We start from the raw sequence: 26,447 nt of genomic DNA, 5'->3' as shown, positions 1-26,447 counted from the left end.
TTTGCCTTTAAATACCACTTCAACAGTCACCGTACTCAGTATATTAATATTCTTTATTGAGTTAAGTCATTTGTAATTTTCCATTTTGTCAGTACAAATATCCAAATAAAGACATCCCATATGGAGGACACACATTACAGATTCCCCTTCATTCTATTAAAATATACTTTCTTACAAATATATAGAGACAGAATATTTAAAAGTAAACTTAACTTTAAAATAATAATAAAGAATCCTTACACATCTTACCAGGTCATTAGATTATGTTATGTAGTTGTTACAGCCACACTCCTACGCTCACACACAAATTAGCTCAGATAATCAATCTACGAGAAACATGTCTTCATCACAAATAACATAAGAATAACATGTCGTCAAAAGTGCACTATAATGATAACTTCTGTGTGTGTGTGTGTGTGGTTAGCTTAGGCTCCTGCCAGTCTTGCAGTAGGATGTGGTGGCTCTGTTCTCACAGCAGCAGGAACCCCGTGAGGAGAAACAGAAGAGGCTTCATGTAAGCCGACATCCCCTCGACAGTCAGTGATGGAGCTCCTAAATGAAAGTGACATGAAGACTGAATGCAACAATTTCTCCACTGAGAGCCCATTGAAAGCCTATTTTCTTACGAGTGATGAGGTCCCAAAGACACACTGTGAGCTAGAATAGTTTTGGTTATTTTACATTGGAGATATCTGTATTTGTGTTTTTTGCTGGAACTCCCAGGGCAACGCTGACATGTTTATACATATCTTTATGAGTAATACAAAAATTCAAGCCTTTTGGTTAAATATATATGATTAAGCTCAATATATTCTCATTTCACTTATCAACTCCACCTCTCATGTCCACGTTAACTTTGTTTACTTGTGTATATTTATTGTTGTGGATAAAACTAGATTTTTTGCCTAGTTTTCACAGCAGGATAAAACTTTACTGGTTACACATGTCGTAAAGAAGAACAAACATGTTAACAAAAGCTTTTGACATATTGAAGTAATTATAAAATGCACTGGCAGTATCTAAACACACTAAAAATATGTGCATTTACTGCACTGAACATGTATCTTCTTACCTGACTGGCCAGAGTTTTGTGTTTGCTCACGAGCTCCGGTCAAGGTACTTTCAAGAGCAGCCAGTTGATCAGAACCCAGGGCACCTAGCTGTTCACTGGTTACCATGGCAATGTTGTCAGGTCCAAGAGCCTGCAGCTGAGCAGCAGAGAGAGCCTGGAGGGAAAACAGTAAGTGGCACAGGGAGGTGAAATATGTTTTCAGATCATTTCGATGTATAAGCACTCAGTTACAAGTAAAAGTTTTTCATTTAAAATCTTACTTGAGGGAAAGTACCCAAGTATTATCGGCAAAATGCGCTCAAACAAAAGTAAAAGTAATCACTGTGCCAAATAGCTCCTTTCATAGTGCTACTGTTCATGTATGTATGTATGTATACTATAGATGTACATGTAAATTATTATTCATTATTCATTCTCAACTATTACCGCACGGTCAAAAACTGTGCTTCTCCTCACCATCAACATCTTAATCAATACCTGTATCAGGTAACCCTCTTACTTATTGACAGCGGCACTATTCCCCCACGTGGTGGAAGGTTTACCAAAAATGAAACAGTAACAGAAAACATTGACAGAAATGGCTCTTGCATTTTGTACGAAAATGAATATTAAACAGCCATAGCTGTCAGATAAATGTGCCGTACTAGTAAAAATTTCCCATTGAAATGTAGTTGAGTATAAAGTAGCATAAAATGGAAATACTCAATTTAAGTACAAATACCTCAGTACTTGAGTAAATGTATTTAGTTACTTTCCACTACTGGATGTGGCTCCCAGCTAAAAGAAAGAAAGAACAAATGTTAGAGAGGAAGTCACTTACAGCAAAGTTTGTTGATGGTATAAGTGGGATGCACGACTTGCTGATAAATGAGAAGACAGACGCATCTAATGCAGCCAGTTCAGTTGCATCCAACCCAGCTGAGGGAGACAGAAATAGATGGTATGTGTTTTGTAAGAAGCTGCAGAGCTATGGCACTTTTGAAGAATACTACAATGGCATTTGGTTTCCTTTAGAGAAAACAGAGTAGAGGTGATTATCTAACCAATGATGTTTCCCAGGTCAGCCACTTGTGCTTCAGTCCAGGTGCTGGGATCTCCAAATGCGGACACAGCGAGATTTGTCAACTGTCGTGTAACATTGAAGGAGCACTGAACACCATCCATTGAGCCCACAGCGTCCCTGTGAAACACACCAACACACACACACGTTATGTAGTTGTGACATCTTCTCACTCCGCAGCTTATAACATAGTCCAAATATTTGATTGTGCTGAATCAGATTTGTTTAAGGATCGATTAGTATTGCCATAAAAATAATATATTGAGCGCAGAGATAAAAGGGGGGATAGTCATCAAAATTCTTGTTTTGGTAGTTGAGGTGGGTGAACACCTTTCACTGCATGAGACCAAGATAGAATTTAACTTTTTTTTAAATGCCTGCACTGCTGTATGTTGAAACTAGAATAAGTATTTGGCATAATGTTTTTTCTCTCCCTCTCTTGAACAATCTAAAATTACTAGTAGTATTGGTTTTGTGAGGCTACACCCCCATTTTATTTGTTTCATTTGAATACAACGAACAGAAAGTGGTGACATAAGCAGAATCAGTGAGTTCCGTATGGAGCACAAACTTGAAGGCGTCCATGTTGAGTTGTCCGATCTCTCTGGAGTTTAGACCGCAGATGAACTGGCTCAGTGAGACCATCTCTGTTGCTCCCAGCTGCTCCGCTGTCAGGTTGTTGTATTTAGCAACAGCCTTCCACACCGGCTCCATCTATTCAGACAGGTCAACTTGATTAGCGAACGTCATGATAGTCAGTATAATAGAATATGAATAGCTGTTCTTATAACTTTACCTGTGACTCACTCCAACCACAGTGGTCAATTTCCTCCAGAGTGTCCAGTGAGAAGGGGAGCTTCTCCAGGTCTGCGTCGGAGAAGCCCTGATTTATACAGCCCATCTGTGTCACCGCAGTCTCATTCATTGCTGACACTGGGCCAAAGGCCTGCAGAAACACACACAAACACAATACTGTTTTTAATTATGGACTGTACAAAGATTTGGGGGGGAAGGAGTCAGAAAATTGAATTTTGTTTTTGTTTTTGCTGCAGTTAGGGTGGTCTTATTTGGTTGTGCAGAGGAGAGAGTCCCACCAGTTGTATATTTTATTTCAGAGCTTCCTCCTGTTCCAGCTTAATTAAGTTACTTACATTGGTAATAACTATTCAGATAGTAGCTCTTGGTTCATAAATAGAGAGGCTGGAATGTTTGGGACACACATCTCCATGTTTGCCAAAGTTTCTGCTGTGAAATTTGGAGTATATTGTGAAAACTATTGTTACATTTACACATAGGTTTTAAGGAGTACATTATTTTTATTTTAGTTTTTGTGATTAAACAAGTTATACCAATTTATCACTTATAGTATTTTTGAGATATTATGAGGGGCAGAGTCAATTGAAAGTTTAATAAAAAAAGCCTGTGTGAACTATAAGATTCAGGCGCCATCCCAATCAGTCCCTAAATAACATAAACCAGGAACTTTCTGCCTTCATCACTGCGCCAGAGGAGTCCTCTGCTCCCCGAATGAACAGAACCAGGATCAGGGCCTCCACTGTACCTCAGTTGCTTTTTTACTGAGGACGGCCAGTTGGTCTGCGCTGTAGTCAGGGATTTTCCCAAGTGTTTCTACAGTAGCGAGGAAGGTCTCGGTTGACATCTGATCCAGCTGTGCAGCTGTCCAGTAGATGTTGTCCATTCCCAGTTCTTCAATCAGCTCCACAGAAGGTACCTTAGCACTGTCAGTCCCACTGTTACTGCTACTGTTGCCATTGCCAACATGATCACTGATACTGCTGGCTGATAGAGAAAGGAGAGAGACACATAGCAAGTGAGAAAAAAAAAAGTACAGTAGAATCAACATCACCAAATGTTTTGTGCAGTATCACTAACCAAGAGAAGAAAATGTATAGCACACCCAAGATGTGTCTTCCTCACCTGTTCTCTTTTTACGCACTGTATTTGATGTGGTGGTGGTGACGGTGGTGGTGAGATCAAAGATTTTCTTTTCCAGTGCATCAGAAGTCTGGGTCAGGCGTGACTTCAGGAAATAGAGAACGTCTTTCATCCAAGGCTGACAGAGACACAGAGAGGGAAAATAAACAAAAACAAATCATGAGAAATAGATGCATGAATCATAGTAACCAGAAGAGTACAGTGCTGAACTCAGTCTTGAGTGATTGATCATTTTTGATGAAAATGTGAAAAATAGGACATCATGAGGACCATCACTGTCCAGGACATGTGAAGATACACACCTTTTTGGGAAGAGCAGATGTGGAATTATCATCCAAAAGGAGGAGCGGACCCAGTTCTTCCATAGTCTCTGCTGACCAATCAGATGCATCCCTGCGTAAAATAAAAACAAAATGCAGAAAAAATCAGACTCTTCTCTTTCTTTCTCTGCAGTAACCCAAGCATCCATGGGGAGACTGTCCTACCCAAAAGTCTGGTTGACCAGCTGAATTAGATCTGCCCTGTGGTGTTGAGGAATGTGCTGGCAGGAAGCCATGGCTTGGAGGCTGGAGTTGAGGACATTGGGGGCCATGAGGCGCAGTTGGGAAGGCTGAAGCTCACACAAGAGCGGCCCAAGCCTGGACACATCCTCAGTTGTCAGTCCGGATAAGTCATTCCCCTGCAAATCCACAGCAAATATCTTAGGCTGTTGTTGCACACAGTAGACTCAAAATGTGATTGTACTAGATGTGGAACAGTAGATACAGGCAGCTGACAGTTTAAAGAAAAATAGATACATAGAGGAACATATGACACTTCCAAACAGGGCTCACTGAACGGTTTGATGAGTGTATTATATTGCATTCACGGTAAACAGATCCAAACCCAGTTGAACTTCTATGGAAGATTTTGGACCAGTGTCTTAGACAGCACTCTCCACCACGTTCATCAAAACACCAAATGAGGGAATATTTTTTGGTAGCGTTCCAGGGACTTCCAGAGACCAAGTAGCGACACCTTACTGAGACAATTTATGTTGGCTTTTCCTGTAATTTGTCACCCGTATGTATCCTTATACGTACACTGACCAGGCAAAGCAGAGCTCTCTGGGCAAGAGCGAGGCGAGATGGGGCACGATGAGGCAATGAGGTCAGGTTGGCCTCTTCCATCTTGTTGAGGAAGACGGGACACACAGAGTCAGGCAAATCCTTCACCTTCAAAGGCCTGGGATGGTGTAAATGAGATACAAAGATAGAGGGCTGTTACTTCTTATTACAGATTTTTAAAAATACATGATTAAGTGAGACAGAGAAAGTTTGTTTACGGCAGTTGAAGTAGTAAGAATGTGGGAATGTTATCCATCTCCATCAAAGTGATGGTTTTGAAAAAGTCAGCTCTCTGGTTCTCCAAAGTCGAAAAAAGCTTTCGGGCAGCACATCCTGCCTGAAAACATATATTTGTTATCAGCTAGTATACTCAAATACATGTTTTATTTTTGTGTCTGTGAGAGTAAATACATACCTGCACTTTGGAGAGCCACTGTGAACTCCCTGCTATGGCCTGAGCGATCTGTTGCACATCACCGTCTGCTATTTTGTCAATCATCTTACAGGTTATGCCCTGAAGGACTGACCCTCTGTTTTAAATGTAAAACATGTAAAGCAATGGCAGACATGTTTATTGCAAGGCTTTTTTAATTGTATTGTTATGAATGGGCTTTCTGTTATTTCCCTGCTGTATATCTCACCTATATTTAAGCTGCTTTAGATCGTCCATCTTTTTTGCCAGGTAGGCTGCCTGAAACATCACACCATTTTTTGATACATTTATGAAAGATTCTGATGTGAATGCACGAAAAAAACAGTAATAGTGATGATTCAGTATACGTTAAAAATGTAAAAACATAATCAAATGTGATAATAGCTAGGGGATATTCAGGGACATTACCTGTGGCAGACTCCACATTTTATTCTCCACTTGGTCCAAAGAGGTGATGTTTGCTTTGGCTAGGTTGCTCAGAGAAACACAGTGAAGCAAAGCGCCATCCAACTTCTGCACAAGTTCTGAGGGATCCACACCCTCACGGAGCTACAGGGAAACATTTAGTTAAAATTATGTGCATAGTGTATATAAATGATAGTGCAACACAAATTACTTTTTATTTGAGATTTGAGATCCATGGAGAATGGATAGATAACGCATGGATGTTGTTCTCTCTGGATTTTTACATAAATCATAAAATAAAAGTCATAGCTGGTCTTAAACTATAGAATTAGCCTCTATTTCCTGCTTCTCTCTCCCTACTCACCCCCTGCAGCATGGCCTTCAGCTGCCCCTTCCTCATCGACCTGGAGATGTTCCTCAGGGCCTCTGTGTCATTCAGGATCTCCCGGGCTTTCACCTTCTTCAGCAAACACCTTGGCAAACCTCCTGCAATTGTCTGAAGGGCCTTCAGCTCCTCACCCGACACATTTTTACACTAAGGGAAAGCAGAATATAGAGTGAGTGGATGAGTGTGTGAGGGACAAACTTCCAGCGGCCGTGCAAGCTCACCTTTATATTGCCCAGCTGTTTCTTGACCAGGGCGCGCAGCTGGCCCCGTGTCCATTGGACAGCCGGTCCCAGATTTTTCAGAATCTCTTTGAGATCGTTGCCAGAGACTTCGGACAGTTGTTTGGGTGACAACAAGGTAACACTGCTGCCCAGTTCAAGTAGTGCTTTAGCAGTGTTGGACTTTGAAATCACAGACTTGACAAGGCGATTCTTCAGCTTGAATCAGGAGGAGGAAAAAAGACAAAGAGTAATCGAGAGATTACTGATATTCATGAAATTCATTACTTCTTTCCTGGTTGAGGGAAGACATGGGTGAAAGTTTGAACGAAACTATGAACGAGTGAGCGATACCTGTTCGATTCTGGGGTTGTTGCAGTTGTCGAGTTCAGAGAGGAGTTGCTTGCTGAGTTCAGGAGACAGGTCTGGCACTGTGTAATAATAACAGGCCAGTGGGCCGAGCCTGAGGAGGTTCAAAGGCAAACATGTAGTGATTATTCCAACCTTGAAATTAAATCAGCTCTCTATAATGTCAGGCACATTCATTTGTACATAATTGTTATATAATTGTATTTTTCTCTTATGATGAGTGTCTGTACAATGCACTCTTATGTGTTAAAACCTTAAACTGCTCACACAGAGTATTCAGGGTACAGTGTATGGAAACGTTTGATACAATAAGTGTATGTTCATTTGTCCTCTTCTGTTTAGTCAGGAAATTATTTGATGTGGAAATCTAAAAACCCTACATTTATGTTGAAAATGAGTTATATAAGGGTATTTTGCCAGAATTGTTCTAATCCAGAGTTTTTACGCACTAATGTACACACATCCATGCATGAGTACACACTTGTCCAAATGTTGTGCAAACTCCTTCGCACTGAAGCACTCTTGAAATTTTTGGAGAAACTTCTTGGCCAGGCTTGGGTTCATGGCGGTGGTCATTTTTAAGGCGGATTTGAACTGGGCCAAACGGAAAAATTCACAAAGCTACAGGAGAAAGTGAAGAAATCAAACACAAATAAGAATCATGTCATTTGCTATTTCAAGTTTCATTGGCTTATTATGCTTCTGTGTAGACCCGCCTCACCTTTTCTTTGGGAGAAGAATCTACATCGTTTGGTGCTAAACGGGAGAGGTATGGTCCCAACATGGTCAACGCCTCCGTGCTCAGCCATTTCACTGTAGATTTGCACGTCTCCATCAGCTCTAGAGAATAAACAAGGCTGTTAATAGTCACATTCAAACACCATATAATAACAAAAGTGACAACAGAAAAGAGGCAGTGCATTAGGGAACGAGTTGAGTGTTCGCTGTGAAGTCTGTGGCACTTGACTTTTTGATTTGCCTGATGTCCTGGATTAGGGTCCTATCTAATCACACAAACAACAAATATCTGTGCCACAAACACACATAACAAGGGCAGTTTTTCTGTGACACTCACAATCCCCCATTGTACTTTGTCTTCTCCCACATTGTTTCCAGCCTGTTTTATTGTTTGTTTCTTGAAATGTTTTGTCTGATTTACATATATCAGTCAGTCAGTCATTCCCATTATGCTGGCTGGCACAAAGGACAGTGAGATAGTCCGTCCATTTCTGTCTGTCAGTGGCCTCCTTCTCCAGCTTTGTTGGTATTGTTGTAGCTCTCTCTCAGTGGTCCAGCGCCATGTTATTTTGGGGCTCCCTCTCTTTCATTTACCCTCTGGGGTTCAATAATGCCATTTTGGGAACTGCTGTTGTCTGTTGTATCTTATCTTGCTGAGTAATTTTGAGAAGGTTGTTGTTGGAGATGGTGTTTGGCCAGAATATATTCCTAATTTTTCATAGGAAGGTATATTATTCATGGGTGTCCTGTTTGGCAGCATTCCAGCTGTATTGGTGAGATTTCCAGATTTGTTCACCAGTCCAACTTGTTGCCCAAAGGACTGGAGTCTCACTGTTTCCTGTAAGTGGTGATGTGTATGTGACTTATCTGCAAAGTCAAGGTCTTCAAGGATGGAATAGGGAGTCCATCAAATTTCTCTCGCCTGATCTTCTGTTGTTCTGTTCTCTGCATGACCCAGTCCATGATGAGGTTGAATAATAGTGTTGACATTACACATCCGCATACATGACTCCACACTGCCTACTCCTACTGCAAAGCTGGTTTTGTTTGCCCCAGTGCAGGAAAAGCTGAAAATGCCATAAATTCTGAGGATTTTCCCATGGCTATCACAGTGGACCTTATGGAAGTCGATGAAGTTTATTTACAGTTGTCGTTGCCATTTGCTACACTGTTCAATGACGTTCCACAGAGTGAAGATCTGGTCTGTGCACCCTCTGCCTTTCCTGAATCCGGCTGGTTCGTCTCTGAGTATTTAATCTACGGCTGATGTCATTTAGTGTATATGATCTAGCAAAATGTCTTCTAATATCTAACATTTCCTTTTTCAGGTCTCTCATTTCCACAGTCACCTTACATATTGTGACTTTTCTCCATCTTTTCTGCAGTTTTCTCCTGTTTCCAATTACTGTTTTGCAACTTTTGTTCGTTGTTGGTGTCAGCCACATTTGCCCAGTGTTTGTCAGTATCCTTCTCAATCAGCTGCTCCATTTCCTCAGCATTATTTGAGAAGCGATTTGTACGAGATGCTTCTTTTTCAAGGAATCCAGAAAATGTATTCATCATGATACAACACAAGGTTGTGAAACAAAATTAATGTTTGCAGTTCCCTCATGTTACACATATAGATAAGGATAATAACATTTATAGAATAACATATGAAATAAAATGAACCAATATATACAGTTATTTATATACATTGTGTATATATATATACATCTACACCCAGGAAATAATTCTGCAGTGCATCTTTTGAATTTGTGCCTTGGAGAAAGTAGTCTATCTCCTACTCTTCCTCCTAGTTCTCCTCTCTTTCTATTTTATTTTAATCCTTCATTCACATTTTTTCTACTGCTTTAAATCTGCTTATTCTCTACAGCCTCTTCATCTCTCAAGTGCTTCCCTTTGTTTAGTCACTTCTACTTCTTCCACCTAATGCTCACTAACATTTCTAGCTTCTCTGCCCTCTTTCTTACATTTCTTTCCTTTTAAGTATTAGATTATGAACTTAAAGTATCTTATTTTCCCATAAATAGTTCAGGGTGAATATATTGGACTATCTAATGGACTCTGTGACTACATTATATTGTAGAAAGTGGTTTCTGAGTTGATATGCTTAACTAATTCCTTACTTAATCTTGAGTCAGGTAATGGCGTCATTGTACAGTTGAAGTAGTTCTGGGTGATCTGCTGTTTTGCCCATTTTACCACCTGAGTGTTTTGGTCTTCAGACATAGGATCATACATCTCCTGCAGCATCTTCATCCTGGAACCAACCACCAATTATTAGAAATTTAACAAAAGTTGCTGAGAGATAGTGGAGGAAGTAACTGCATAAAAGCCCACTCACATCTTTTTCACATTTTGGGGCTCGGCTTGGACTGGAAGTTTCATTCTTGAAGGAAGCATATCCTGCAGTGCAGGTTTTGCAGCCCACAGCAGTGTGTCATAGTCATCTGACTCCATGTTTTTTTCACTCTGTGTGGTCAAAGTCATCCAGGACAGAGGGGCCATAAATGCTTGCATGTAACACGCAGATGTGTCCTGAGGAAATTAGAGAGAGGACAGGTATTATTAGACTGCCAGAGAGGGGCATTTATTAATGGATTATGTTTTCTTTTCTTCTTGGCATTAGTGGGGAATACTGACAGAGGAGTTCCTCATCATCTTGATCATGGTTGCAAGATAGCTGCAGTTCTTCATCATGTTTGTCTAAAAAGAGATGACAGGTGCAAATAAAACTGAACTAATTAATAACCAATAATTATTCATATCATCTTTATGTAAAGAAATCAAATGTGGTTTAAATGCATGACTGTGTATGTTCACACCATTTTATCTGAGTCATCCAAGGGGGGACGGCTAAGTGAGCCTTTGACGAGAGAGACTGAATCCAGGATGCTCTCGAAGGTAGATAGGAGGGTGTTGGTTTGGCCAGTGTTTCTGTTCTCCATAGGCATGTCACTGAGAGAGTAATAAGAGTGAGTAGAAATGGTTTTAAACATTAGATGATGTGTTTATTTGATCAATTGAATCCTTTAATTGTCCAGTGAAATTCAACACAGTCCATTTTTACTTTATAAATATGAACTGGTAGATTGAATGAACCACCTGCAATAATTTGAAAATTCACAGGAAAATATGCTAATTTATTTTGTTTCTTTAAGAAGCTGATATAAATATAATAATATATAATATATAATAAACCTGTTATTGAAGACAGTTTTCAGCACCGCCATCTTTGGCACTGGATATCCTGTAACATAACAATGATCTATATTTATATACAGTTAATATTTATATACACAGTAAAAAAAAAAAATACCATCAGGACTGGTCTGAGTATTTACCATGTATTAGCTGTAACTTTTGTTACGTAGGGCACTAATAATAATGCAGAAACACATTCTGTCACATTCATACACTGAAGACTGCGATTACTTACAATCACTGTACTGCAGAGCCAATTAGTTCTGTCTAAGGTTGTAATAGAAAATGTTGAGTTCAGATGCATGCAAACACTCTTCTTCTTCTTCTCTCACTCACACACACACAAAATGTGAATTGAGAATTTCCTCACCCTCATCCTGGCACTTCCTCATCTGATAAAAAATATAGATATCATCATCAGATAAGGGTAGGATATTGAATTGTTTAAAATCTTTGTATGTGGTTAAAAAACATGCATTCAAAATAAACGTGAAAATCACTTAATTACTTATATGGTTTCCTATGTCCGGTAAATACAGTATACAAACACAATACAAAATGCTAAATCTATGGTAGAAGTCTAAAACAATGTTCAAACAATGACACTGCATTTAAATTAATTGCACTTACACTGTTTTGCACTTTAGGTTTTATGTTATATTTTAGTTATATTTTATATTCAAATTGTATATTTTTAAACTTTATTCTATTCTTCTATTTGTGTGTTGTGTAAAGGGAGTCGAGCAAAGTAAGATTTTAATTGTATGTATAAACCACTATGTTTCTTATTGTGCACATGACAATAAACCTCTTGAATCTTGAATCTTGAATCTCAAAAGATACTATACAAACACAGTGTAAGAACCAACAATCGGTAGAGCCACTTTGCTTTCCTTAATGTTGTTTTTCAAATAAGAAATACAATAAATTTACCCTAACTGACCCCCAAAAAATTCCAGGGCAATTACTACTAATGGGTAAAATTTGATTCCCATGATTAAATGGACCCTTATACTGTAGTCCTGCATAACATTTGAATGACTTCAGGAAGAGAAAATCTATCACAATGTCAGTGTGATGATGGCAATTATTATTATTGGACCAAAGAGAAAACAAATAAAACCTAAACTGTGTTGGACTTGAAAATGTGTCTAATAAAAAACAGTTGTTTTGCATACTACTTCCAGATGAAGATGAAGTATTCAGGAAATTACATACCATTTTTTTTGCCATGTCTTTGAAGTCTGAAGGCATCACAGTAGAGCTCATGGCTGAAAAGGTTGTAACAAATAATTATTAAAAAGACATTTATGTAGACAGAAACAACATTCATGCATTTTGCTGGTTATGAGAGAAGACGATGCATGTCATGCTGCTTACCCAAGGCTGTACAGGCCAGAGTCAGTAGAAGGAAACAGGTTCCTCCTTTTGGAGCCATGGTGAAAAGACCTGCCAGTTATGTTGAACCTGTCTGTTCAACACAATGACATAATTCAAACATTCATATCAACAAATACTACGGGTGATTTTTACATAGATTTGCACTCTTTTCCATTATTTTGGTAGGGTGTGAGGATTTTATTATTAGATCTCTAGTTGTTATGGAACCTGTCTCCATGAGAGCCACCTCCAGTTTTCTGACATACTTCCTCCTCTGAGGAATTGTGAGCATACTTCCCTATAGTTACCATCTTTGTTACTCATCCTATGGGAGGCCACATGGACTTTGGAGGATAGCACGCTGTGAAAAACAGGTTTGGTAATGTACATCATGTACTGTGGAACATTTTGATAGCTTCTCTACCTCTGCTCAAGCTTCTTTGCATTCCTCATTGGTTTTCACGTATTGGAGTTTCCTCAAACATTTGCATGTTGGTATTTTGCCTTTATACAATTTGTTTACTTTCCATTCATTTGGTTTCTTATTCAAATATGCACGATTATTTAAAAAGGGTGAGCAAAACTAGGAACAATAGAATAATAGATACCTCTTTAATAACACATTGTCCCAAGACCTTATAGTACTACTATAGACAATATAGTCTCTTGTACATTCAGACAATATTTATATGCCTAATTATTTATTTGGTGGTTACATAATGAATTAAAGACTTAAAAAAAATAATATATAATCATTAAAACATACAAAAACATATATGTATTGTACCCACACATTTCAGCGTTACTGTTTCAACATAATTTCATACCTGTAAATGTTAACACATCACAAAGACTGAAAACGAAAACAAACAACTTTTCCATTTGTACAAATTAGTTATTACTCACAGAATCTGCGTCTGCTCGCTGGAAGATTCTAGAAACGACACAATTTTAAAAACAGGATGTAGACAACGTGAGGATGAGCGTGTTGTTCCTCTGCCTGTCTCTCACATCTGATGTGAGTTGACTGGGCGGTTACCTGTCCTCAACTGAGGCAGAGCAGGTGCATGGTATTAAACAGCACTGTTCGTGTGTATGTGTGTGAGTGAGAGAGAAAGAGAGAGACAGGGGTTGCGGATCTCGAAAGATGTTTATTTTAATTGATGCATTCTGATGTCAACCATGAAATAAACATTGTCAGACAACGGAGGGAAAATCCTATAAAAACGGTTAAAGGATTCTCATCATACATAAAACTATATCTTTTATTCAAATTTTCATTAATAAGATGCAGACTTGGAAATGAAACGCTTGAGACACAATGCTGAGTAACAACAGATCATAAGGGAGTTTGGATTCTTGATTGGATGAGTAGTTAGCTATGATTATTCCTCAAATCATACCTCGTTTCAAATGACAGCTGGAGAGACGGGGCTGATATAACCAACGAACCGCAACCAAAACAGAGCTGCATTATCCAAATGGAATTACTTAGCCACGACAAACAAGGGTGGATAACCACACAGTTAAAAGCTCTATTCATGCTCGGAGATAGACGGCAAACAGAAAACTGCAGCTCTTGAATACAGAGTGGTAACAATGAAGGTTAATGTGCAGTTCTTGTGCTAAATCCAATGTAAGCAGTAAAGACTTCAATGTGGAAACCCCACTTTTAAAGTCAGTAAACCTATTCCACAAGATGTATGGTCCTCATTCATGACATTTACACTTCTTTAAATGTGTGTCTGAAAACTTCAGTTTTATTATTAAGTGCGGTTCTTCCAATACATCATTTTTATTTGCCACACAAATGTGAATCCAATTTCACAATGGCACCAAAACAGATAACAAAATGACACCAAGGACAGAAGAGATGACACTGGACCATGAAGCTGCTTCATAAAGTAAATAAGTGAAGTCAATTTTATATCTTAATTTGTCCATGTAGTTGAGTCCATATCCAGATCAGTGCAGACTACAGTATGTCCACTCAACAACTGGGCCCACACAGTTCAGGTGCAAAGTGTAGTTGCAAGGAGTAAACACCAATTCCAGCGTTGAGTTTATCCCTTCAAAATCATGCTGGTGATGTGACAAACAGCACAGGTTACTGTATGCATAATACCCACAGGACATCCTCTTCTCATTAACCTTTAATCACACTCATTAAGAATGGCTGTTACCATTTCCCCTATTAGCTGGCTTCCGGAATTTGCACGATAGCAATCTGACAATAACACTATCAACCTAACAATTTGTGGACTGACACGAACATATCCGTGCCTTTATTGTTACTAAAATAGAATCCATACATATTGCTCTGTACAGAGAAAGGACACAAAAGAGAAGCACCATGACTGCTGGGTCTGTTTCACTCCATGTCACTGTTTCCTTCCATTTTGGAGCCAATAACTGCATTAAGGTCTGGGTTGGTGAAGTGATCTGAAAAAAATAACAAAAACACATTGAACCCGGTTAGTGAGTAAGGTTATGCTTGTGCGTGTTGACAACAAATGAACCAAAAGTTCAGTCAGGAAGTTGTTGTTGTTGTTGTTTTGCATATAGACCTGTAATTATTTCTCTTTCCATCCTGCATTCACTCCTCTCACGCACAATTTCCTTGCTGGTCACCTCTATCCAATAGCACAGCGTCACACCGGTATCATCTTACTGCTGTCCATTCATGCTGCTATTATGCGCACTCCACCACCTGCCCATCCCAGCCTAGTCTAGCAGATTTTTCAGCTTCATTATTTCATCATCCTATCAGCCTCAGCGGAGCCATCAACCAGCACCACCGGTGTCTGGACTTCCAATTATCTTTACTTCATTCACTTATCTCTCCTGATTGAACTACTCTTCCTGGAGTCTTGTTGTTGACGTATTAGTCATCGCACACATTTACTGACGTTCCTACCCTGTCAGTGGCACTCGATCTGTGCCTTTGCTTGAAACAGTTTTCAGCTATTTTTAATGCACTTTTAGTTGTGAACCAGTGTGGCTCTTTGATGTGTTGCTGACTGTTGTTGAGTTTTTGGACAATAAATTAGGCCTAAGGCACAGAGAGATAAGCTGTATCAAACTTTGGCTACACAGAAAATACTTTTTATTGTTGGTTTTGGTCTTTTTATGTATTTTATTTTTTTGACTATAAGAAAAACATAAAATATAATCAGCTGTGTCCTATAAAATATAAAAATATAATAGTATATTTGACTTTTTTTTTTTAACTTACCATATATAGAAACAAATTACAATTACATTTTACGGTACTATTGACCCAACACAATAAAACTACATCATAACCAAATGTGTGACATACAAAACATCAGTATAAACAACTGACCACACACAGTCGGTGTGTGTAACTCACCTGCAGCAAACTCACGGATGTCAGCGGGCCTCTTAAGAAGCACATCTCTGTAAGAGGAGGACAAGCAATGTAAATGATAACTTCACTGATAAATAGTAACTGTGCAGCTATAGGATAACTTATCAGGGAGGCTTTACATTTTATTGTGAGTGAATAGACGTTATCTGCTTTTATTACCATATTCTTGTAAATAACATTGTGTGTTTTAAGGATGGTTGGCTCCACCCAACATATAAAGTAGTTGGATGTTTAGGTAATATGTTTATATGGTAAAATAGATGATTACTCACAAGAACAGGCAAATTCAGACCTTTTACCATCCTTAAAAAAACACAAAACAAATAAAAATAAGACAGACTTATATGACCACCAGCCAGTTTATTTTATTGTGGCAGTGTTAAGTTACATGTTCACCCTGGAGTAGTTTGCCTGAAGATATTTGCCTGCCAAACTCAGCTTCTTTGAAAACATATTTGCTTTCCCCTTCATTACCCTTATTTGATTAAGCTTCGATTCATTTGTTTTGGCCTTGTTTTGAGGTCGATATTTACTTTTAACATATTGTAATATCAATTACAAAAAACACTTATAGTCTGAATACAGTCAGACGTTACTATCGCAATTCTCTTTAGGTTTGCCTGTAATGTTTACACTGTTTGCTGGCTTCTTTTATCATACCCACAATTAAAAAGTAGTACAAGAACTAATATTAGGAGGAAAACGGCATCAGATCCATCCACAGATGTCTGCCAGGGTGACCGTGTACGTTCATTTCTCTGGGATTTAGCTTATTTAGAGAGAGAGAGCTAACGTTAACTTAACTAACCTGAGAAAGTCGCCTATCAATACCTCCACTTCTGGATGCGACCTCAAATACTTCTCGTTGTCGATTCTCGTGTTGATCTAAGGATCAAAAGAAAATGCATTTCAGACTCGCTAATAAACAGTAAACAAATAAAGAGGCAGTTTGTGATTAGCTACTGTTAGCTAACGTTAGCTTTTTGGGGTCTTTTTTTAGCTTTCTCGTTACCTTGAATTGTCGCAGTTTCTCCTGCTGCTCGGCGCTTAACACACCGACGTCCAGTTTCGCCACACCGCCTTTTCCAGCCATCATTTCTCTAAAATGTTCGTCTTATTATTTTTCGGTAGATGCCGTACAGTTGGTAAAGTTGGTAAACGTTAGATATTAGGCACAAAATGGTCACCTGTTACTGACACAGCTTCTGCTGTCTAGCAACTGTTGCTATGGAAACGACCTCCGGCAAGCAACGGCTGCGTCCGCGAGGTGGCAGCACGGGACAAGACAACAACAGGTCCACAACATTTGTAGTTATTTTGTTGTTGTTTTGTAAATGAAACGAATTCACATTTTAAAGGGGAATTGTTTGAAACTGAAAAGCAGCAGTATTATAGTATGTATGTTGCAGTATAGTAGCACCATGGTGACTGTAGTGCAGTTTTTTCTGTTTACCACAAACATCACATTTCACCTTTGAACACACAAATCCTATTTGCCTTCTGGATACTGGGTGGCTGGGAAACTGCTTGTATTCAGCTATATTGTCATTGAAAATTCTTTCAAGAAATCCTTTATATTTTTGTTTTTAAGCATTTCATGATGGCTGAGTGGCCCAAGGCAAACAAATTAGCAACAGTTGTGTACACATTGCAAGCTTTTTCCAGTGTAGAATCCTATGGCCTTATTTGCTGAATGGTAAATTGCTTTTATTAAATTAGTTTCTTAAATATGTACCATAAAAGCACAAAACTGAGTAAGTAACTCTTAAACTATATTTTATCTCAGACAGAGACAGAGGCTCAAGATCACGTAATAATATGATATTATGGTTTAGTAGTGAATATTCCTAAAGAAATAAAGCTATGTACAGTTCATAATCTAGATTTTTATCACAGAAACACTTTCGGGGATTCCTCAATCTTCTGTTGGAGCAACACACAACCTTAAACAGGACTATTAACCCAGCTGAGCCAATCTGAAAGGCAGGAAAATAGATGAATGACTAATGACTTGGCGGCAACTTTTGCCATTTCGTATTCAACCCTTGTAAAGAATAAGTGGAAACTGAGAGGGCATGTGAGTGATATATTTGATCAACCTTTACAAAATTATATACAAACAAAACAAGAGGTGGTACGCTAGACTCAGGCCTAACACTAGGCCTACATCTAGTCTACAGTTTATCGACACACTTTAGATTTATAGGCGAGAGTAGCTAAAGGTGGCTTTTAGGACAAATACAACAACAGCAAAGTCTTTTAGAGGTATTTTAGGCATGTGATAGAGTTATAAAGTTAGAAAGAGAGACTGTATTAGCAGTTTCTGAGTTTGTTTCTAGCAGAAGCTCCATAACAAGCCCATTATCATTTTTTCTGGCTCTGAACATGTGAAAAACAACAATCCAACAACCTAAAGTAGTTAAAATGCTGTGGATAGTTTTATTCCCCTTTCTGCCTGGTCATCACTACTTCGGGAGGAAGAAGTAACTTGTGTTGTTGAAGTGCATGGCTTCAGTCCTCTCATTCACACACTGTTCCTCTTCATTTTCTTCTCCCCCTTCATCCACTTCACTCGGCGAGGGTTCTTTGTAACGCGGAGGGCCAAAGGTCATCAGAGCCTGCCCTTCTGGAGGTGTTGGGGCAGAGGGCGGAGACTCAGGCGAGCCACCACACTGGCCGATGACACTCAGACTGCGGAGTTTAGACATAAATCTGCCCCTGTGTCTGAAATAAAACAAAAAGAGAAGTTGACTGCAATCATTTTTTTTTTTTTTAAAAACGACTATTATTTAAGTAAACGTATCCATGTTTACAACATGTTTGTAGTTCATGTTACCATAACCAAGTGCACTTCTCACTACCTGAATAATATGTAGACAGCCAACATGACGAGACATGACAAGAGAGCAAAGGAACCAGATATCCACAGGACATAATGCGGCACCTCCTCCACGGTTTCTACTAGCTCAAGACCTGAAGTAAAGAGAGGTTAGAAATAGCTGAATAACATCCATGCAAGTATATGTTTGGGTGTGTATGGGAGAGATAGGTGTGTTGAGCCATGTTTCCTGTGGCTTGTTTCGTTGTTGAGCCTCAGTTATTATGATGACATGGCTTCCTGTTATAACCCAGTGGGGCAAAGGGGATTTTCAGCATTAACAACCTTTAAGAGTTCCCCGTCTCTCTCTTGTTCTTTTGCACCCCGTCTCGTTTTCTCTCTCTCCCACACACATACCTCATTAACCAAAATATTTTACTGTCTGCTGAGGTATCTTACCAGTAGGGACATTGTCATCTCCAGAGCCTTCCACTTTGTCGCTTGCAGAGATTAAAAACTGAAAGATAGAGGAGAGACAGTGTGAGATGCTGGAGATGGGACAACAATGAACACACAGTGTCATTAGGGGACCTGACAAAGGTTAATTAATTAATGATTAATGATCTTCTCATAAACGATCAATACATTGAGACTCTTACCATTGTCGTAGTTTCAGCTGTCGTTGGAGCTGAGGACAGAGACATGCAGACAGGTGACATGTTATTAAAGGTGAAAACATACTGTTGCATTATCTAGACCAGTGTTTCCCATCTGGGGGTTGGGAACTTCACAAGGGGTTGCAAACACAAATGTGACCATCAGCAGGACAGGCCTTTTTTCTAGTTAATTATTGGATATTAGTTTAACTTCCTCAGGGCCTCTAAAAGAGAGAAATAAATAACATCCCTCTTTGGTTGAATTGGTCACAACAAGAACACTTGTACAAACAGTAACGAGGGGTCAGAAGTACACTTTTAAAAAGGTTAAAAACAACTGATCTAGAATTGTGTATTTCTTTTAGAAAAAAGAAAAAGATAAAATGTGACTCCTGTTTCTTATTAAACCAGTATATCAAATGTTATGATCCCTACATAATGTCATTATTTTTACAGAAGAATCAGATTTAATTTGAAAACAACTAACATTTTAAAAGAAAGAATAGAGATCGAGATATTCTGTTGACATCAGTGAATCAATAAATGTCTTGAATGTAGAAGGAACTGTTATACATATCTTGGGAGACATGATACTTGAGTATTTTTGGATTAATGTTACTGTTGCATTAAAGTATATGTTGCTTTTTGGTGCTGTAGTTGTTTAAGGTTTAAGGTTGCACTACTTTATATACTGTTGGGTAGTTTAATCTATGGCAATGCATCATATTCTATAAGATCATGAGATGTTTGTAGTGTCACTGTCCTTTGAGAACCATGTATATCTAAAAAGTCAACTTCTCATGAGCTGAGGACAACAGCGCTGTTTTCAGCTTTGCATTACAGCTAATCCTTCAGTTTATCAGAAACATTTAAATGCAAAATCATATTTGAAGATACAGGGTTTTCATTGGAGAGGAAGGCTATGAAAAAGTGTAATCTGAGTAAGTAACTAGTAGCTAAAGCTATAGTATAAACTTACACATATGGACATACTCAAGTAAAGTACAAGTCACTTGAATATGTACTTAAGTACTGAAAAGTCAAGTTAGAGGAATATGTCAGCAAAACTATCTAGATAAAACATTTACATGGTTTCACTTTCATATCAAAATTGACAACAGCATGTGTCACTTTCATTTTAAACGGAGTATATTTCAATATTTAAGAACATCCGGATATGAGGATGCATTCAAAAGCAATTTCCTAAATATTTTCTTTAAAACTCTGTGACAATGTATCCAGAACTCAGAAAGCTGCATGCATGCTGTTCACAATGAGAAAATGTACTCAGAGACAAAGGAAAACACAACTGTAATGAATAAAAACATGTCTGTATGGGAGGATGTTTACATACACAGCTCTCAGAAAAATCCAATCGTACAGGAAGGAAACAGGAGTCCTGCCTCTTCTAGTTGTCATGACTACTTTTGTCTGTGCCCAGGGTGGATCATGTATTACCGAGGTGATAAAGTTAAATGATTTACCCGTCCACTTAATTTACATCACTTCCAGGTCTCTAAAATCTTAAAGTGCTTTTTCTGAGTGGGAAGAAATATCTATTAAAAGTTTCTAGTGACAAATCACAATGTCAGCTAAATCTAATTTTAAAATGGTACTTTTTTTTTTGTATATGTATACATGTGTGCATGTGTATTTACCAATCCAACTGCTGGCATAGACAGGTTCACTCCAGTCACTCCACAGACCATCATACTGATCCTTAGCTCTGAGCTGTATCAGGTACTCAACACCAGGCATTGCATCATTGATGGCGTAGGAGTGCTCGTCCTCAATCTCCTGTAACTACATAGACACATGCAGATAGACAACCAGATAAACACATCACACCTGAGTGTTTTATTGTTTCAGGGAATACAAGCCAACACTGAACTACTTAACTGTGAAAAGTAATTGCACACACACACGTGCAAAAACATGGAACAGCTTGTTTGCCAGCACACACCTGCTCGTAGTGAAATGAGGACTTGAGAGGTTGGTATTTGATCTCATAGATTAGTTTATAATAGTGATAATGAGATTTCCAGGAGTTCGGAATACCCCAGGTGACCGCCATCCTCGTCGGCTGTCCCTCCATCTGCCGTACTGACACACGTGAAGGAGGTTCGGGCTTTACTGAGGGAGCAGGAAGGGACTATAGTTAGTGCAGCTTCAGAGGGAATTAATTACCTTTACATGAGCCCAACACACTTGTGTTTCGCACACACCCGTCTCGTCGCGCCCACTTACAAACGTTCAGAGGTGTGAAGTGCAGCAAGGAGCTGGTGGCGTTCCCTGCGATGCTCTTAACACACAGGTAGACAGTGTAAAAGGTTCTCCGCTCGTCCTCGTCGTGCTCCAGAGCACACCAACAGCGGGAGGCCTGAGTTGAGTAAGAGCACGGCAAGCGATGGAATACCTGTGATGGACTGAGAGACAGAAAGACAAAGAAGGAAAGAGAAAGAACGGCGTCACTCTCACAAAGATCAGTGAGATATCAAGTTTACTGTTATTTCAACTAATACTTAAACTGATACTTCAACTTAATTTAAACTTTAACTGCTCTCAGCACTTTCATTTAACTATTTCAAATGTATTAACTGCAGAAGATCAGCAGCGAGCACACATTTGCTTCTGTTTAACCATCCTATTTTAAGTCTAAAACATTCAACAACAACAAAAAAGAAAAGAAAAAACGCTCTAGCTTTACATTTCTGGCATGGTATAGGAGGGATATTCTTTGGTAAGATGTCAAAGAAAATAATTACAATAGTCCTGAGACTTGCAAACACACCTAATGCGATTGACAGGTTAGCTGATACAGGGAAAAGAAACAGCATATAAATCATAGTTTGTGATGTTAACAGTTTTTTAGTTATACTGGATGGATGGTTAGCATGCATAGTTCCAATATTAGTCAAAGGCCATGCAGATTGTAACTAACTTAACACCACTTGCGTGTGTATTTGAAGACACTTTACACGTGAGCAGCTTCTTAACATCAGTCTGAGTCACTTCTGTTCCCTATTTGCAGTGCCAGGGCTGGGTACAAACATTACATCTCAGCGCACACATAGAATGGAAAGCTAGCGTGTTTTGGATGACCTCACCTTTATAATATAACTATATATGTTATTTTGTATAAAGTGTTATAAAGTATTATTTACCATCGTTCACAATGTATAAAGTATTAACTGGAGAGTTATAGTGTTAGTGTGTGTGCTTACCTTTTACTGAGGAAGAGGTAACAGTTGGGCCTTATAGTGACGGGCTTCTCAGGCGTCCACAGACAGCGAATCTTACTGGTGGGTGACTTTTTGAAGCAGGACAGGCTGGGATTCTCTGGAGGATCTAACAGGTATATAAAACATGCAGTGATACTGTACATTCATTATCTGTTCATTCAGTCAGTCATTGTCATATGTGTGTGCGTGTGTGTTAAGGCCTTCCTACATCACACACAACACACATCCTCACACTGATGCATAAACAGTTTTTACATAACATGTGGCATTATGTACTTTGCAATGTCTTACATCATATTTCACACAGAAAACCACAACTAATGTTAAACTTTTTGGTTTGTTTACCCAATTAAAATATATTAGGACATCCCATGGATCAAATAAAACTGACACATCACTTATAGTAACTCTCATCAATCATCCATTACAGCTTCATTGCCGTTGTGACTCACCTGCGACGGTTACCTTTATGGAGAACCTCTCTCTGTCTCTGTAATAACACGTGTACATCCCAGAGTCTGTCAGTCTTACTGAGGACAGAGACAGTGTCGCCCCCTTCCTCTCAAATGAGATTTCTCCCCAGTCTCTGTCTCCTTTTCCCACCATCCTTCTATTCCACTTCCACTTCCACTGAGGCCCTGATTTTATGCCCCTTGTTACCCTGCTCCCTTCCTCCCCCTCCTCCTCCTCGTCCTCCTCTTCCTCTTCCTCATAATCGCCCTCGCCACCCATCCCTTCAGCCTCTAACAGTGTGCGCGCACTGGTCAACTGGATCATGTGAGTGGTGGGAGAAGCTGTGTATCCTGTATCCGTATGTCCGAGGCTTCTGTTTTCTGCTGCCTCAGTCGGGTTGAGGTATCCCTCACTTACAGCGGTCTCCACAGTATGTTTGTCACTTTTCATCGGGACTCCAGTGTTGGTTGTAATTTTCACAGTGGTTGGAGTTGCACCTGTAGAAGTGCCTCTTCTGTTGGTGTTTGAGCTGTTTCTGACCTTTACTCCATCCACCATCACCCGACCGCCGCAGGTCAGAACCAACTTACTGCCTGGGGATAAAACCAACACACCAGGGGGAGGGTCTGCACAGAAAAACAAAAACATAATTAATATAATAGAAAGAATTAATATAAACCAATGTGTGGACTGGCTGTCTTGAGTTGTGTGTGTGCACATTCAAGAATTATTTTGTATTTTGTACAAAATTACAAGTTTTGTCTTGAGTATTGGTTACGGTCCACTGGACGCAGCACAGATAGGATGCAACATTGCTTAACTAAAATTACCAACTCCTTTCAACTTCCTCTTTTAATATATCTCTTGTTTTTCCTGTTTCTTTTCCTGTCATAATCCCCCCCCCCCCGTTGTCTCTCACTCACGTATTTACATTTCTGACATTCCCTAAATATTCAGATTTTCTGATTGCATTCAAAGCTGAATCATGACCTGAGATATATGAGCCATATTTTTGTTTACAGCTCTATTAGAACTTGACTTACTTGATGTCAGAAGTTCATTGCCCTTACAAACACACATCCTCACCCTTTCTCCTACTTTCCCAGTTCTGCATCTTATTCTCCCTAGAAATCTGATATGAAAGATAGAGGCTCTGCAGCTGAGGGAGGAGAAACAGCACATCTACTGTATGTGGACTGGTTTGAGGTTTCATAATTAAAAAAATAATAATTTACTTATCTTTTAAATATGATTTTGCCCGACCCTTTTCATAAATTATTTGGATAAATAATGAGCATAATTTTTTGACGTCAAACTCAATGTAGTTGTCTCAAAGCTTCAGTTTTAGTACAACAAACACATGCAAGGTCAAACACACATTTATAGTAGATGCGGATTGGTGAAAAAAATGAAGCCAGACCCTGGATTTAGAAAAACAATCCAGGGTCCTGGCTGCACTTAACTATTAAAAAAAACTATAAACTGTACAGTTTACAGTTTTTTATAAAGCAGGATAGGACAGATGATTTAAAACAATGTTTTATATATCATTTTAATTAAAATATCTGGATACTTTGTAACTAAATACATTTACTCAAGTACTTTACTTAAGTAGAAATTTGAGGTATTACGTTACTTGATTCATTTGTTCTTGTTGTATATTAAGTAGCGATGATGTGAAGATGTGTTGAAGAGAAGTCCGCTGACACCGTCTTGATTGTATTTAAAGGTTTATTACAAAAAGTTCAGCATCAATACAAGCACCGCGGAGCTTGGAGAGCATCCAGCCAAATGAATAACTCTGTCTATTTTGCATCGAAAATAGGTTTATATAGGCCTGTTGTTTACTCCAAAGATAAAAAGAAACATCTGGATTCAATACAGATATGTAAGGTAATAAGGGGAGATGGGGGTTTTCAAGGTAGAGGTCAGAGGCCATTGCGAGGCCCCTAACCTAAATATTTCATAGTAAGAATGATGTCATTGAACCCCATGAACATATCATTTGAACTTATACCAAAATGTAATTTAACTTTATAAGCCTTCAAATAAGCCTTCAGATACTACATTTTCATACCACTTTATACTTCTACTCCATTTATTGTACTTTTTACTTCACTGCAGTTATTTGACAGCTTTCCTTAATTTACAAATTAAGATTATTGCACAAAACATATGAAGAGCTTATAAAATATGATGTTTTGTTATAAATTAAATCGACCGTACAAGTGCAGCTGAAGCGATGGAAGCGGTGATTTAATTTATTTAAGTGATTTTTTTTCCTGTGAAATTTTATTTAAATTATTTAAACTAGTTGCTTCTAATAGTTTTGACTATTTTCTCATTATTATCGGTTGGACAAAACAAGCACTGTGAAGGTGCCACATTAGTTAAATGAGCTGCCTGCACCTCAAGCAATCACAACAGCAAAATCTTGCTTTTACATTCATCCAGCAGTAGCCTAATAATGATCTAATGATATTATATATAAAAGTTTATAACAGTCACAGGGACCATGTTTTTGAGGTTTATTTCTAACACTTAAAGTTTTCAGTGACTTCTTCTTGTAACAGAAAGTAAGTAAACGATCTAAATAAGTCCTCCACCCGTGGAAATATCATACTTTAAGTTTCTGAGTTTAACAGAAATAAAACAACTTTCAGCAAACATGAACTATGCTCTAACAAACAAGCTGCTATAGAGTTTTGTTAGTTTGCTGTGATTTATTTGATCTCCGGCTGCCTGTTTGGACTCGTCCTCCTAAACGCGCTTACATGGCAGCACTAATGCGTTAGGATCTTACCTTCTCTGAGGCATTCTCCGTCGAAAACGCCGTGGACCGGTGTGGCGCACAGAACAGCACACAGCAAAGGGAGAAAAATACGCATTTTTGCGCATGAATCTCTCTTAACCGACCCCTCACACCATCACTCCAATCTGGCCGGAGATAGTGACTTCCATCAAACTTTCACACGAACTGACAGTCAGTGCGGACGGGGGACTGACAGGAGTTCCTCTGGTTGAGGCGGTCTGCTGTCCGTAAGACCCGTTATTGTGAAATCCATGCTCTCTTCCCCTTGTTCAGCCCGTTAGACAGAGGAAATCCTCCTCAGTGTCAAAATAAAACCTCGGCGAAAGCGGAATATATGCCTATTATAATATTTATTTTTAAAATATGTCATACTCAGGAAGATCTTTTTTTAACACCCTCACTGTAACTGTATTTTCCTGATCACACCTCCTATCACACTACTGTACTAACAGAAGTGTATCATGTATATAGCTTGTGAGAATTTTATTTTTTAGTTTATTTCAAAGTGAAAAATACATTTGCCTTTTGATTTGAAGTCAAGATATTTCTTTCTAATCTCTGTTCATATTCTCACTTCAGCCTTTAGAAAGTGATGGTGCAGCCTAATAAACTACACTAAAGGGTACAAAAAGTACTTTTTGTGGTTAAACTTCACTTATTATATTATTTTTCGCTTTGCCTCATTTCACGCTTCACCACAGCATAGTCATTTCCATCTTAAACTTGAGCCGCTATTTAAAATG

The 26,447-nt window shown here is 38.7% G+C and overlaps 3 protein-coding genes across 4 annotated transcripts; all 3 read right to left on the bottom strand.

Moving 5' to 3' along the window:
- Nucleotides 1-34: 34 nt before the first annotated feature.
- Nucleotides 35-13,392, bottom strand: otoa (otoancorin). 2 transcript variants are annotated; one of them, XM_051405926.1, is made up of 29 exons: nt 13,239-13,392; nt 12,333-12,423; nt 12,171-12,223; nt 11,323-11,344; nt 10,950-10,998; nt 10,574-10,706; nt 10,392-10,454; nt 10,093-10,286; nt 9,875-10,008; nt 7,729-7,847; nt 7,489-7,628; nt 6,993-7,101; nt 6,642-6,857; nt 6,397-6,567; nt 6,036-6,176; nt 5,836-5,885; nt 5,610-5,724; nt 5,413-5,531; nt 5,171-5,312; nt 4,574-4,767; nt 4,391-4,481; nt 4,071-4,206; nt 3,694-3,932; nt 2,929-3,078; nt 2,704-2,846; nt 2,116-2,252; nt 1,893-1,990; nt 1,073-1,226; nt 35-552 (listed from the first exon to the last, which is right to left on the bottom strand). In XM_051405926.1, the coding sequence occupies exons 2-29, from the start codon at nt 12,388-12,390 to the stop codon at nt 470-472; spliced, it is 3,453 nt and encodes a 1,150-aa protein (XP_051261886.1). In that variant the 5' UTR covers nt 12,391-12,423; nt 13,239-13,392; the 3' UTR covers nt 35-469. The 2 variants fall into 2 exon arrangements, with proteins under 2 accessions (XP_051261886.1, XP_051261887.1); XM_051405927.1 differs by having other exon boundaries at nt 5,177-5,312.
- Nucleotides 13,393-13,463: 71 nt separating this feature from the next.
- On the bottom strand, nt 13,464-16,953 carry LOC127366734 (RIIa domain-containing protein 1). Its single transcript, XM_051405961.1, has 5 exons — nt 16,736-16,953; nt 16,532-16,608; nt 15,706-15,752; nt 14,685-14,774; nt 13,464-14,414 (listed from the first exon to the last, which is right to left on the bottom strand). Exons 1-4 carry the CDS (start codon nt 16,817-16,819, stop codon nt 14,704-14,706), a joined length of 279 nt encoding a protein of 92 aa, XP_051261921.1. The 5' UTR covers nt 16,820-16,953; the 3' UTR covers nt 13,464-14,414; nt 14,685-14,703.
- Nucleotides 16,954-17,789: 836 nt separating this feature from the next.
- Nucleotides 17,790-25,940, bottom strand: il6r (interleukin 6 receptor). Its single transcript, XM_051405941.1, has 10 exons — nt 25,696-25,940; nt 22,892-23,518; nt 22,422-22,545; nt 21,445-21,623; nt 21,161-21,330; nt 20,856-21,000; nt 19,201-19,229; nt 19,001-19,058; nt 18,585-18,696; nt 17,790-18,447 (listed from the first exon to the last, which is right to left on the bottom strand). Exons 1-10 carry the CDS (start codon nt 25,778-25,780, stop codon nt 18,189-18,191), a joined length of 1,788 nt encoding a protein of 595 aa, XP_051261901.1. The 5' UTR covers nt 25,781-25,940; the 3' UTR covers nt 17,790-18,188.
- Between the last annotated feature and the right edge of the window lie 507 nt (nt 25,941-26,447).

Source organism: Dicentrarchus labrax, unplaced genomic scaffold, assembly GCF_905237075.1.
Source record: "Dicentrarchus labrax unplaced genomic scaffold, dlabrax2021, whole genome shotgun sequence".
Classification (NCBI taxonomy): Eukaryota; Metazoa; Chordata; class Actinopteri; family Moronidae; genus Dicentrarchus; species Dicentrarchus labrax.
This window is presented reverse-complemented; position numbering and strand designations above follow the sequence as displayed.

Excerpts from the sequence above, each read along its gene's own strand:
- LOC127366734 (XM_051405961.1), bottom strand. The coding sequence starts at position 16,819 with ATGATGGCTGGAAAAGGCGGTGTGGCGAAACTGGACGTCGGTGTGTTA. Across the intron at positions 16,609-16,735 it reads AGAAACTGCGACAATTCAAG|ATCAACACGAGAATCGACAA; the intron begins GTAACGAGAAAG and ends TTTGATCCTTAG. Across the intron at positions 14,775-15,705 it reads CATCCGTGAGTTTGCTGCAG|ATCACTTCACCAACCCAGAC; the intron begins GTGAGTTACACA and ends TATTTTTTTCAG.
- otoa (XM_051405926.1), bottom strand. The coding sequence starts at position 12,390 with ATGGCTCCAAAAGGAGGAACCTGTTTCCTTCTACTGACTCTGGCCTGT. Across the intron at positions 3,933-4,070 it reads AGTGCGTAAAAAGAGAACAG|CCAGCAGTATCAGTGATCAT; the intron begins GTGAGGAAGACA and ends TTTCTCTATCAG. Across the intron at positions 2,253-2,703 it reads CTCAACATGGACGCCTTCAA|GGACGCTGTGGGCTCAATGG; the intron begins GTTTGTGCTCCA and ends TGTGTTTCACAG.
- il6r (XM_051405941.1), bottom strand. The coding sequence starts at position 25,780 with ATGCGTATTTTTCTCCCTTTGCTGTGTGCTGTTCTGTGCGCCACACCG. Across the intron at positions 21,331-21,444 it reads CTTCACACCTCTGAACGTTT|TAAAGCCCGAACCTCCTTCA; the intron begins GTAAGTGGGCGC and ends CTGCTCCCTCAG. Across the intron at positions 19,230-20,855 it reads CTATGCCAGCAGTTGGATTG|CTCCAACGACAGCTGAAACT; the intron begins GTAAATACACAT and ends CTCTGTCCTCAG.